At 47.9% G+C, this 14,108-nt stretch overlaps 1 protein-coding gene across 1 annotated transcript; it reads right to left on the reverse strand.

Annotated features, from left to right (window-relative positions):
- Positions 1-9,529, reverse strand: LOC129014043 (putative SCAN domain-containing protein SCAND2P). The gene is given in 5 exon segments (XM_054451000.2): positions 1-1,543; positions 2,556-2,637; positions 3,629-7,155; positions 7,157-7,180; positions 8,707-9,529. Coding segments are annotated over 3 exon segments (921 nt in total). The 5' UTR covers positions 9,106-9,529; the 3' UTR covers positions 1-1,543; positions 2,556-2,637; positions 3,629-6,657.
- Positions 9,530-14,108: the final 4,579 nt, after the last annotated feature.

The following is a 14,108-nucleotide window of genomic DNA, read 5'->3' on the forward strand; positions in this document are numbered from 1 at the left end:
GAAGGTCTAGTTCTCAGAAGAGAAAGTTTAATAACTCAGACATTTTCCCCCTTTTACTCCTTTGAGGGTACAAGACAATGTACTTATCTATTTTCATAATAATTATAATGATGATAATGAAAACTAACATTTGCCAAGTGCTAATACTGTGTCAGGATCCTCATAACAGCCCAGGGAGTTAGAAACCATCACAGTGTCCACTGTCCAGATGAGAAAATGGACGCTAAGGGTATTTAAAGAGGTTGCCCAAGAACAACAAACCTTTTAAATGGCAGACTGGTGTATATAATCTACGCAGGGTTCACATCTATGGAACACTTCATTTTAAATTCTTTTAATAATATTATTATTTTTCAACTGAGTCTGGGTCTCACTCTGTCACCCAGGCTGGAATGCAGTGGCATGATCACAGCTCACTGCGACCTCCAACTCCTGGGCTCAAGTGATTCTCCTGCCCCAGCCTCCCGAGTATCTGGGACTACAGGCTTGCGCCACCATGCCTGGCTTATAGGGCACTTTAGATGGAAACAAATGACTGGATCTTTAACTCCTACCTTTCTCTCCTCTGTTCCTGTAATGTTGTTACTAAAGGCAGGAAGGGAGACTCCTTGGCTAAACAGCAGAGCAAGAGCCTTAAAGTGGTCTTTGTGAGCCACCCTGGACTACTGGTTCAATAGAGGGTTGAGTCAAGCAATATTGAGGACAGGATATAAACAGTATTCCCTTAAAGTTGTCACCAATTTTTCCCCCGATGAGGCCATTCCAGACCCAAATTAGTCATAGCAGAGCCAGGACAATAATCACATCTCCTGATTCTGAGCCTGAACGCTTCCCACAGGAATGCATCGCTCCCACTGCTCTGAGGTCCACTGTGGGGGAGAGTTGCCACTGGGATTCCACCTCAAGGCCTGGGGACCAAGGCTCCAGGATTCCTCTTGAGACTCCTCCACTATATCATTACCATCCCGCCACATCTTCTAGTGTTATGCCCTGGTTCCCTTTGGAATCCTCTCAATCCCAAAGAAGGCCTCCTACCACCTCTAAGGCATCAAAGGTGTTAGAAAGTGCCCAAAGACTCATCAGGGCATCCACCTCATCATAGAAGACACTGGTGCCTGGTGTGTAGGTGCTCCTGGCTTTGCAGTAATCGGTCAGGAGGTTTTTGAACCGACAGCAACATTGCTCCAGGGTCCACAGGAAGCCATGCTCTCGCAGCTGCTCAGCCATAATCCGGTACCCCTGGTGGTTTCGATGGCGGGTGCGGAGTTTTTTGTGGATCCAGGCCTCTGAGAATTCCCAGGAAAATCTTGGTTTCCTTGTATCCCCAGTGCACTCCTGCCACCACCTCATCCTCCAGGGCCTGCCACTCCAGCTCGCTTCAGGTCTTGGTTTTTCTCCAGATTAGCACCTGGCCAGACTTGACTCACCCCAGCCACTGAGCAGTCTTTCACACTCTGCTTTTCTCCAGAATATGAAGATCTAGACTGTGGGTTTTCCTCCTACTCCACGTGGGAGTTCACTTTGGGCCTATGGATTGGAAAATCTGTTTGCAGGCAGACAAAAGGGAGATGTAATGGTTTGGTAAATCTAATCCCAACCATTTTATATGCCAGGGAGAGGAGATAGTAATTTTTATTTTTAATTCTGGGGGGATTCTTGGGAAAGCTCAGTGAAAAGAACAATTAGAAAAAAAAAATTCAGGCCCAAATGCATAACTATATCTCCATGTTCATCTATCTTAAATAAAATTCAGACACATACCTAAACTGACCATCTCCCTAAAATGAGCTTTCCTTTCTGGGTCAAGAAATTCATCCTTGGTGAAACTGACTATGGTATTAGATTTCTTTTGAGTAAGATTTAAGGAAGAAATAGATTTGAAATATTCAACCCAGAGGGAAAGCGTGGGAGCAGGGGGGTGAGGGATAAAAGACTACATACTGGGTACAGACTGAGGGGATAAAAGACTGCACACTGGGGCCCCATGGTGGCTCAGGCCTGTAATTCCAGCACTTTGGGAGGCCGAGGCAGGCAGATCACTTAAGGTCAGGAGTTCAAGACCAGCCTGGCCAACATGGTGAAACCCTGTCTCTACAAAAAACACAAAAATACAAAAATTAGCTGGGCGTGGTGGCACATCTCTGTAATCCCAGCTACTCAGGAGGCTGAGGCAGGAGAATCGCTTGAACCCGGGAGGCAGATGTTACAGTGAGTCAAGATTGCACCACTCCACTCCAGCCTGGGTGATAGAATGAGTCTCGAAAAAAAAAAAAAGACTACACACTGGGTACAGACTTGATGGATAGATAAAAAAGACTGCCCTTGGGTGATGGGTGCACCAAAATCTCAGAAATCACCACTGAAGAACTTTTCCACGCAACCAAACACCACTTGTTCCCCAAAAACTACTGAAATAAGAGTTTTAAAAAAATAAGTAAGAACAGACATAGGGAAAAAGAAAAAAAAAATTCAACCTGAAAAAGGTCTGGAGTAGTGAATACTACAGAAACTCCATAGCTAACTTTGACTATGAAAAAAAAAAAAGGCATTCTTACCCAGCGTGACCTCATTTTCAGAATTCTGCTGAGTTATTTCTAGGTGGTTCTTCTGTCCAGGTTCTGGATCCCTCCATGCCTCCTAGGAGATATACACAGCCAAATCACCAGGTGTCGCTAGCTCCTGAGGAAACAACACCCCTTCTCAAAACACATGGCCTCGGAACAAAATGCCTCTCTGATGCCTGAGTCAGGGCAAGTGACAAAACAGACTTAGAAGAAACGAAACAGTGATTATTTTGGCTTTTAAATGCAATCAAGGGGGCAGGAGGAGACAGAGAAAAAAACAAGCTGACATTACGCACTGAGCCAGAAGCTTCTCAGACTTGCCCAGAGTTACACAGCGAGTCCAGGGTATGGCTAGGAATTCAACTCAAGGCTGTTGGACTCTGAAGCTTTTGGTTTTTGTTTTTTTTCCTCCACTACACAGTACTGCAAGCCATGTGAGCAAGATCCCAACACAGAATGAAGTAACCAGTATCTTTAAGGCAAACAAGCAGATCAGTAGAATCTGATTATTTCAGGGTCAAAGAAAAGAATAATTTTAATGCAATCCCTCATTACCACAGCCATGGCACTGGCCTCCTATGGGTAAAGAGATTTGGGCAATCTTTTTCAGGCTGATGAAATTTTGGAGCCTAAATTGTAAAGTTACTGGGCCTCCTTGCTGGGTAAAATTCTTTTGGAATTTCTGAGCAGCAAGAGGGTTGGTTGCAGGAGCCCCACTTGGGTAGTAAAAAGTGACCTGAGGGGGGTTGGGGGCTAGGGGAGGGAGAGCATTAGGAGAAATACCTAATGTAGACGATGGGTTGATGGGTGCAGCAAACCACCATGGCACGTGTATACCTACGTAGCAAACCTGCACGTTCTGCACATGTACCCCAGAACTTAAAGTATAATAAAAATATAGAGAAAATTTAAAAAAGAAATATAATCTGTAAAGACAAATGACTTAATAGTTTTCCTAAAAGGAGAAAACTGAGCTGTGCCTCAGAGTTATATTTCTATTAAAAAAAGAGAGAGAGAGAGAGAGAGAGAAAAGGTGACCTGTATAAGAAAAATGGCTGACTCACCTGGGAGCTGTTCCCTATCTCCTGGCCACCCCTGCTCTTCTCTGCAGGAATTCCCAGAGCCACATCAGGCAGGGCTGGGGGAAGAAAAGGGAGGCATTAGAGTATATGGCTCTCCGCTCCTCTTGGGGACTAGCCCAACTGGGTTCAGACACAGAACAGCCTTTCCTCCCCCTCTTAGTATCTGCTTTGTCCTATCAAAGGAAGGTTGGTGAAAAACCAAAATGAAACATTTCTTTTTTTTTTTTTTTTTTTTGAGATGGAGTCTCGCTCCGTCGCCCAGGCTGGAGTGCAGTGGCACAATCTCGGCTCACTGAAAGCTCCGCCTCCCAGGTTCACGCCATTCTCCTGCCTCAGTCTCCCAAGTAGCTGGGACTACAGGCGCCCGCCACCACGCCTGGCTAATTTTTTGTATTTTTAGTAGAGACGGCATTTCACTGTGTTAGCCAGGATGGTCTCGATCTCCTGACCTCGTGATCCACCCGCCTCTGCCTCCCAAAGTGCTGGGATTACAGGCGTGAGACACCGCGCCCGGCCAAAATGAAACGTTTCTAAGATGAAAGTTTTAGGTTTTCCCCTCCATATCCATCTAGGTGCTGACTGTCAGGGTTTCATGATTTTGTTTTTCAGGTTTTTTGTTTGTTTTTTGTTTTTTTGAGACAGGGCCTCGATCTGTCGCCCAGGCTGGAGTGCAGTGGCGTGATCTTGGCTTACTGCAGCCTCAACCTCCTGGGCTCAGGTGATCCTCCCACCTCAGCCCAGCTAATTTTTTGTTTTTGTATTTTTAGAGGAGACAGAGTTTCACCATATTGCCCAGGCTCATCTCGAACTCCTGGGCTCAAGCAATCCACCCACCTCAGCCTCCAAAGTACTGGAATTACAGGCATGAGCCACCATAACTGGCCTTGTTTTTCAGTTTTGATAACGCACCTGAGTCATCTAAATTGGTTTGGGGACACTTAACTGTTTTAAGGATTACTGCACCTTAGTTTAACCCTACCCTTTTGCCCTTCCCACCAACCAGACCTAAAATCTGTCTCCAACTGTAACCTATTGGGACCGGTAATCTCTGACTCACATAAGGAAAGGTGCCACAGGCTCCCCTATGTTGTTTTACAAAACATGCCAACCGAGGTCCTTCTTTGCTTTGGAGGTGCCCATTTAGGATCCCAGAGATTCATGTGGTCAGCCTGAGTGCAACAAACCAATCTTCTAAGTAGAAGGGAGCTGTACCTTCTACCCCACTTTCTGCACTCACAAAGTACTTCTATATCCTCCCCACAGAAGGGTACTTCCTTCCTCCCGACACTGCTACTTCTTTTTGTTTTTTTTTAAATCTGATTTTGCACTTTTTTTTTTCTAAGCTAAACATCTTTCAGTACAGGTAAGAAGACTGGCATCACATCTGGGAAGTGCCTTCACAGATATCTGTGGAGTTACTGCACATTAAGTCGGTAACAACACACTTCGGTTTCAAGGCGTACCTAATCTCCCCTTGATGCTCTTCAATAGAGACAAGGTTCCTGTCTGTAGATCAAATAAATCACAGTATTAGGAAAAAAAATAACAGCAAATTTGGAAGTACAATCAACTTAAGGAGAAGCAAAGGAAAAGACTTAGAAATGGGACATTATTGTCTACATCTAGAGGATACATGTATCTGAAAGCTTAAGAAAGCCCTTATCTTAGGAACTTGACGCTGAGGATAATCTCAAGTTCATTTAGTGCCAGTCACTTTAGTTTTTTAAAAAATTTAACTTAAACCCCAGCCTAGGCAACATGGTGAAACCCAGTCTCTACTAAAAATACAAAAATTAGCCAGGCATGGTGGTGTGTGCCTGTAGTCCCAGCTAGTTGTGAGGCTGAGGCGGGAGGATTGCTTGAACCTGGGAGGTGGGGGTTGCAGTGAGCCGAGAATGCACCACTGCACTCCACCCTGGGTAACAGAGCAAGACTCTAAAAAAAAAAAAAAAATTAAACTCTTCTTATTGTATCTTTTTCCTTGTAAGACATTAACTAAAAGTTACTGGTAGTAAATGGTGACTGTTTTACAATTGGGTTTCATTATTGACAATGTCCAAAAAAAGCAGCAATCTTTAAGAGTTCAAATTAGTGTAAGATAGGAAAGACTACAAAACAATCTGATTTTTCAGTTGTAATTAAAGTGCTCCTTTTCTTTATTTTAAGTAACATAAAATTAATCATCAGTCACTGGCAACAATCATTATTAAGAGGTCTTTAGGGCAAAATTTAATAGTATGAAGAGTTTTACAAAAATAGATTGATGTTATTTTGAGAAGTACTGTAATTTTTTCTCAATTCAGTTTTGATAAATTGTACCTAATCATAGAAAAATTATCCCAATTCAAACTTGACATATATAAAAAAGAGGAGAGATGAAATTAACTCAGCTAGGTAACAGATCTGGCAAAATATAAGAATGAAAAGAGTTCTACACAGGGCACTTATTTCATATCCAGAGGTAAAAACATTTTCAATTAGTAGCTTATCTTCTTGTAAGCAATCACAGATTCTAAACTGATCATGCAGTACAAAGTCACAGCAGTCAAAATCTGTTTGATGCAACACACAAAGTTGTTTCTGTTTCCTTATTAAAATGCGAACTGGTTGTCTATTTGTCTTTATCCCATTTATTCGTATTCACAAATTAACAAATAGCGTCAACAATTATTGTAGGTGAAGTGGGGTATTGCTGGATCAAAGGCTCTATAAGACGTCTTTACTGACTGAATCTAAAGGTTTATTGAGTTCAACCCTCACACCTTTTTCACCTGTTAGATATTTTACTTTAGCTCGTGCTCTCTAATCTGCATCAAATACCAAACAGTTATTGCGTACCTTGTAGCATATGCTGGTTGTACTTCATGAGGGTTGCGACGGTCAGACCAGAAAAACAGCAGTCTATCAAATTTGGGTTCAATGTCAGCAAACTAGGCTTTACCTTCTAGAAAAATTCGAAGTATACCTCCACTTACCTTGGCATCCCAGTCTTTAACGTAATGTAATACATTTCACACATCTTGCGTCTCCATTTGGATTATCAACATGACGTACATAACCCGTTCCATTGACCGGATAACAAGCAACCATGGCTTTTGTCCGGCCCGGGGACGCGCGAGACGGGAACGCGGCCGCCGCGGTGTCGGCCGCGGGCTTGGCCTTTGCCTTGGCTGCGTCCCCGGAGGCGCTGTCCCGGCGCCTCGCTGCCTTCCTGGCCTCCCGGGCCCCGTCCCTGGACGGCGGCGCTGCAGCCGGCAGCGCGGGGCCGGAGTCCTGGTGAGAGCCCCCTCCGTGGCCGAGAGCGCCCTCGCTGCCCTGGCACACGAGCTTGTGCTTCTTCCAGTCCTGACGCTGGCGCTCCTTGCAGCAGAAGGAGCTGCGGCTGCAGCGCAGCAGGTTCTCCATCTTCCCGCACAGCTCTCAGTACTGCCGGTCTCGCTCGCTCGAGCTCGGCTCGCCGGGCCCGCAGCTGTCATTGGCCATGGCGACGGCAGCTGAGCAGGAGGGGTGGCGGCCCGACGGCCTCGCCCGAGGCTGGGGAGCGGAGAGAGAGATAGGGGCTGTCACTGCGCCATGCACTGGCTACCCTTGGCTCAGGGAGGCCGGCACCCAAGGCCCTCGGCCCGGCCGCTTCCGAGTCCTAGGCCCCGGCGCAGCGCCGGCGGCCGCCTCAGCGCCTCATCGCCGCCGTAGGCTGAGAGAACGCGGCCTGTGCGGCGAACGCCAACCTGGGCTCGGGCGCGCGAGCCTGCGGAGCGCAAGACCGGCTCTCTCGGCCGCCGCCACCGCCTCAGCGTCCTGGGCGGCCCGGCCCAGGCTGTGGAGGGCAAGCGGGTGCCGCTCGCTCTGCGCCTTCTGCACGTACACCACGGCCCGGCGGCGACCCGGCCGCGCAGCGCGCGAGGGCCCACACTGCTACTTCTTACCACTCTTGTGGACGGGCTAGAGTTCTATTTTGGGGCTGTGCTTCAACTGTTCCTCTGGTTCTGGCTGTGAACTTCTTCACCATTGCCTGGAACAGACAGATTCTGTCTGTGCTTGCTTCGGATGGATGTTTAGAGAACTCAGTACTGATCCTGAGGGCTCCTTCTTTGAGAGCACATCCTGTCCCTCTTCAAGGACTGGAAGTGGTCAAAATTCTGTAGGAACTAAAACTTAAGCATCCCAAACATAAAAAAGCAGAGGAAAGGTTGGGTGCAGTGGCTCACGCCTGTAATCCCAACACTTTGGGAGGCCGAGGCGGGTGGATCACAAGGTCAGGAGTTCGAGGCCAGCCTGGCCAATATGGTGAAACCCCGTCTCTACTAAAAATACAAAAATTAGCCGGGCGTGGTGGTGGGCGCCTGTAGTCCTAGCTACTAGGGAGGCTGAGGCAGGAGACTCGCTTGAACCCGGCTGGCGGAGGTTGCAGTGACCCGAGATCGCACCACTGCATTCCAGCCTGGGTGACAGAGTGAGACTCCCTCTCCAAAAAAAAAAAAAAAAAAAAAAAAACCAGAGGAAAAAGCCAATCTTATGCAAAAGCCTGCAACAGCAGTAAAAAGGGTGGATATGTGGAAGGCTTTATGGAGATAAGGCCATGGACCACTGCATCCTGGCCACCCAGCTCTCTGGGGACTGCTCCTACCTGCCTTGCCAACCCCTAGGCAAAGAGACATAGGATAATTCAGGTGTTTTGCAATAGGCTCAATAATGTCGACAGAGACCACTGAAACTGCTCGCCTCTGGCTGGCTGCTACAGAATGAGAGCTGTTCTCCAAAAAGTCATCCCTGTCATATGTGCTCCTCCCTGATCAGAATGAGGCTCATGCCATTTTAAGCAATTTTCTTATTTAATAGCAGGGACGGACACTCAGAGCAGCCAATGTTGTGCATTCTCAGAAGAGTCAGCCTGAACTTGGAAGGAAAGTTGCAGCTACCATGACCACGAAATAACCAAATTTCAGTTTAACACCAATAGTGAGGTACTACGCATCACCCACACTGCTAGCAACCCAAGGCAGCTCTGTTTCTCACATATCTCTATTTTAACTGCTCAGAACTATGTTTTTATACCTCACCTCCAGGCTCTGTCTTCCAGGTTCTTTCTGCAAGTCTTCCACTAGGGCCACTGCCTCCTCTTCACTCTCCGGATGCTGCTGTCTGACCCAGATCTGGATCTCCTGGGGAATGACAGTCGGGAACTGTTCTAGGACCAGCAATTCCAAGATCTGCTCTTTTGCACACTTCTCTGGCCTTAGCCACTGACAACAGAGCTTCCGGAGCTGGAGGAGGGCCTCTCGGGGTCCTGATGCTTCTTGGTAAAGGAAATGCCAAAAGCTCTGGCAGGATGTCTCTGGTCCAGAGTAATTCCCTTGAAGGGAAATTTCCTGCTCCCAGTGGGAATCTTCTTCCAGTTTAACTATTTGGAGATCTTGTACTGAAGGAGTCTGGATTTGTTGGTCCACAGCTACAGCCATTGTTCAGGTCAGAGGAGAGCCTTGCAACTGCACTCTGAAGCTCAAACCTCTTCTATCACCTCACTGGGAAGCCATCTTAGAACTTCCACTTAGGAGTCACTAAGTGGAACTTCTCTTGAAATTCTAGAGTCAGAGACATATATTACAAAGTGAACTCTAGTAAAAACCGCAAGTGTTAGCCCAGCAGGCTTCAGGTGAAGAAGACAGCCTTCCTGTCCCAGCCCTGTTGCATGCCCTGGTGCCTGTGTTGTCACTGGTGGGGTGGCAGTTCCGGAAGTTTGATAAGAGGAGTCAAGGGCTAGTGATCTGGTTGAAAAGTAGAGGAGCTTGAGGCTGAGAGAATACGGACGATTCGGCCCCGTGACATGTTCTTCGCGGGGACGCAAGAAGCCCGAGCCCAGGCCCCAAACACGGCTATTCGGATAGCCACTGAGCACCGGAAGCGGAAAACCTAGCCCCAGAAGGACTCCATGTTCTCCGGAACTACATTTCCCAGAGGCCGCCGCCCGAAGACAGACAGCAGCGGCAGCCAATAAAATGTGAGGATATCTCAGGCGCCTATTCGTTTCAGACGAATCATTGATGACAGGTGGGACTTTTCTACCAGGGGATAAGCGGGGCGGGGTCGCGAACCGCAGCCACAACTCCCGCACCTGGGAGGGTGTGGGTCTTGCCTCCTATCGGAGATGGAGACCTCTCGCCCTGCGCGGCCCTGGTGGTAATGAGCGAGAGGGCTCTTTACAAAATTTTTTGTTTTGTTTTGTTTTTTATTTTTTATTTATTTATTTTGAAGCGGAGTCTCGCTCTGTCGCCCAGGCTGGAGTGCAGTGGCGCGATCTCGGCTCACTGCAACCTCCGCCTCCCGGGTGCGAGCAGTTCTCTGCCTCAGCCTCCCGAGTAGCTGGGATTACAAGGCGCCCACCACCACTCCCGGCTGATTTTTTTTTTTTTTTTTTTTTTTTTTAATATTTTTAGTAGCGACGGCGTTTCACCATTTTGGCCAGGCTGGTCTTGAGCTTCTGACCTGATGATCCACGCGCCTTGGCTGGGATTACAGGCGCGAGCCACCGCGCCCGGCTTTGTTTTGTTTTTAATAGAGACGAGGTCTAACTATGTTGCCCACGCTGGTTTTGAACTCGTGGGCCTCCCAAAGTGCTGGGATTATAGGCATGAGCTGCCACGCCAGTTTATAAAGTATTTTCACTTAGGGCCGAGAGCAGCTGTTTAACCCTGTTAGTCCCTATTTATCCTTACTATGCAGATGAATAAATCGAGACAGTTTGGGACTGAGGTCTCTGCCCTTATGAAGCTGGGACTCCAATTAAGGTTTTCTGCCACTTAAAGCACTTTTCTCTGGCATGGTTGGTAGCTGTGGTAATGCTTTACCACTCTGTTCCTCCCCCCCTCACCTACCACACACACAATTCCTCATTTCCTGCTTGCACAGTCCTGGGTCACTCGAGATTAATACCACTGACTTTCATTCAACAGTTGGGGAGCAATTTGGGCCAAGCACCAGGCGGCGAGTGTGCTGTGGTGGGAGAAAAAAAAGGGAGACACTCCTTCTTCTTAAGGAATGCAATGCAGCGGAGGGTGCATTTTCTAAAACGCTGCCACGGAGTTATGTGCAACCCAAATAACTCCAATGCAGTGGTATTAATAAATGTTTTGCGAAATGCTACGTCCTAAATGGAGGTGTGTTCAAAGGAAATGACTTCATAGAAATACCAGGGACGGACCAGTGCAGTGGCTTACACCTGTAATCCCAGCACTATGGGAGGCCAAGGCGGGCGGGTCACTTGAGGTCAGGAGTTCGAGACCAGCCTGGCCAACATGGTGAAACCCCAAATCTAGTAAAAATACAAAAAAATTAGCCTGGTGTGGTGGTGGGCGCCTGTAATCCCAGCTACTCAGGAGGCTGAAGCAGGAGAATCGCTTGAACCGGGGAGGCAGAGATTGTAGTGAGCTGAAATCATGCCACTGAACTCCAGTCTGGGTGACAGAGGGAGACTGTTTAAAAAAAAAAAAAAAAAAAGATATATTAGCTACAATGTTTAGTCTTCTCTAAAAGACTAAAGCTAGTATCAGGACAATCCACAACTGTAACTGGTCATTCCTTGCGTGTGACTTGTGATCATCCTTCCTGGCCCTTTATCCCTGAAGGGTGTCCTGTCTCATAACCAGGAAGTTCAGCAGGGACCCCATGTCTTGGGCTTGCTGTACCCATAGTCTCCATAGTCTCTCACAGATGGCCTTGGAGATTATCAAATGGAGGGCGGTTCTAGCCTCCCTGCTCCCTGGCCCAGTTAAGCTATTTCAGATCTTTGGACAAAATCTCACTTTTGTCCGTTTTCCTTTTTCACCGTCTTGATAAAACATCCCACAGCCATAGGGGAAATGGACGTAGAATTGCCGGGAAGCAACTGGGAAGGAAGTAGCGGTGGCGCATGCCTGTAATCCCAGATACTCAAGAGGCTGAGGCAGGAAACGGAAGTCAAATTGCTGGGAAGCAACCAGGAAGGGCTGTGGCAGCTGCCAGGCAAAGGTCTGAACTCTGCCAGGGGCTTTGAGGCTGGGAATGCTGAGTAGGGAGGCAGAATGTGCACGCTGTGGTTCCCGAATGAATGGCTCTGAGGGAGGAAGGCGTCTTGGATGATCCCAGGTTTTGGGATTGGGTGAGGCAGGAAAGGTGATGGTGCTACTCACAAAGAGGAAAGGCAAGAAGAGGCAGTCAGGGGACATGCTGAGTTTGAGATTCCAGGAACAACTTCAATGGGTGAGTAGGTGGCAGGAAGAAGCCAAGAGAGAGACTTAAAATCAAGACAGGAAAGAGCTGATGAGGCAAGGTCCTGATCCTGGAGAAGTGGAGGGGAAGCTCTGGGTGGAGGTTACTATGAAGCTGAAAGCATAGCTCCAGGCTCAGGGTAGGGGTGAGAGGCTGAGGGTGCGCAGAGAGATTGTTAGCCTGGAGGTAGGAAACAGAGGGAGTTCACACCTGAAGGGTTCAAGGTTCTCACATGTGAGCTGAGCCTGGGAGCTGACATTCCCAGAATGGCCAAAGGGTACACAGCCATTGTGGGGACTGGGAAAGGGAAGTGATGAAAGTCAGGTAAAAGACTTGCAGAGGTGGACTGGAGGGCCACGCTGAGGGTGAAGCGATTGTGTTTTTGGTTATCTTTTGCTTTTTTTTTTTTTTTTCTTTTCCTTTTGAAGAGAGTCTTGCTCTGTCACCCAGGTTGGAGTGCAGTGGGGCGACCTCGGCTCACTGCAACCTCTGCCTCCTGGGTTCAAGCGATTCTCCTGCCTCAGCCTCCAGAGTAGCTGGAACTACAGGCGTCTGCCACCATGCCCAGCTACTTTTTGTATTTTTTGTAGAGACGAGGTTTTGCCATGTTGCCCAGGGAGGTCTCGAACTCCTGAGCTCAGGCAATCCACCCACCTCGGCCTCCCAAAGTGTTGGGATTGCAGGTGTGTGCCACTGTGCCAGCTCTTTTTACCATTTATTGTATACTTTTTTTTTTTTTTTTTGAGATGGAGTCTTGCTCTGTCACCTAGGCTGGAGTGCAGTGGTGCGAACTCAGCTCACTGCAAGCTCCGCCTCCTGGGTTCATGCCATTCTCCTGCCTGAGCCTCCCAAGTAGCTGGGACTACAGGTGCCCGCCACCACGCCCGGCTAATTTTTTGTATTTTTAGTAGACGGGGTTTCACCATGTTAGCCAGGATGGTCTCGATCTCCTGACCCTGTGATCCACCCGCCTCAGCCTCCCAAAGTGTTGGGATTACAGGTGTGAGCCACCACGCCCAGCCTAGTTCAGGTTTTTAACACAGTAAAAGACAGACTCAGGAAAAGAATGGAACTCTACTTTATTAAGGAATACTGAGCATCCATCCTGTAAGAACTAAGCCCATTCTGAGCACAGGCCCCATGTGTAGGAGGAGGCAGTTTCCCATTTCCTGGAAATGCCTTATCTCCTCTTCCTTCACAGCAAACCCCTTCACCTGCCGTCATGCCCATCTTCACTCTCCAGGTGCGAGGATCCCGATAACAAAGCCCTGGTAGCATCCCGAGATCAAGGGTGACACCTGTAGGACAAACTCCTGATTCAAGCCCAAATATCTCCAGGGAACAGATATGTCCTCAAAGTTGGCACTTCTTTAAAAATAATGTTCTTGGCTGGGTGTGCTGGCTCACGCCTGTAATCCCAGCACTTTGGGAGGCCAAGGTGGGCGGATTACGAGGACAGGAGATCGAAACCATCCTGGCTAACATGGTGAAACCGTCTCTACTAAAAAAAAAAAAAAAAAAAAAAAAAAAAAATAGCCAGGCATGGTGGCGGGCACCTGTAGTCCCAGCTACTCAGGAGGCTGAGGCAGGAGAATAGCGTGAACCCGGGAGGCGGAGCTTGCAGTGAGCCGAGATCGCACCACTGCACTCCAGCCTGGGCGACAGAGTGAGACTCCATTTCAAAAAAAAAAAAATAATAATAATAATAATAATGTTCTTAGTAGACAAAAGCTACCCGACAGGATTCTAGGTCGGCATATATCAAATAAAAAATAAAAGAAGAGGGAAACAAGTGCATAGAATAATTCAGAAATTATGGGGCTATGTATCCATTGGGCCAAAGGCACAAACCCACCCTGCTGCATGCAGGACTGTTTTACTCTTGATGAGACAGAAGTTACCATCCACCATGGGTTGGCAGCTGGGGCTCTCGGACTTCACTACACTCTCCAAGACAAAACCCCATGAGAACAAATGTGTTCCCCTGGTAGCTGACCTACCACAGGACAGTAGGCAGAGACAAAAGCAAGCACTGAAATGTCCTCAGTTTACCCCTTTCCTGAAGGCCCTGTCCAACTCTTACCAATGGAAAGGACACTGGGATACTGGATCCAGGTTGTACTTTCTCAAGTTTCTGTACTCCTGACAATTTCTGGAAATAGAAAGGGGCTTTACCTTCACATGGGTGACTCAGAACTGGTGAAGCCCGTCCATCTTG

The sequence above is a fragment of the Pongo pygmaeus genome, chromosome 16, assembly GCF_028885625.2.
Source record: "Pongo pygmaeus isolate AG05252 chromosome 16, NHGRI_mPonPyg2-v2.0_pri, whole genome shotgun sequence".
Classification (NCBI taxonomy): Eukaryota; Metazoa; Chordata; class Mammalia; order Primates; family Hominidae; genus Pongo; species Pongo pygmaeus.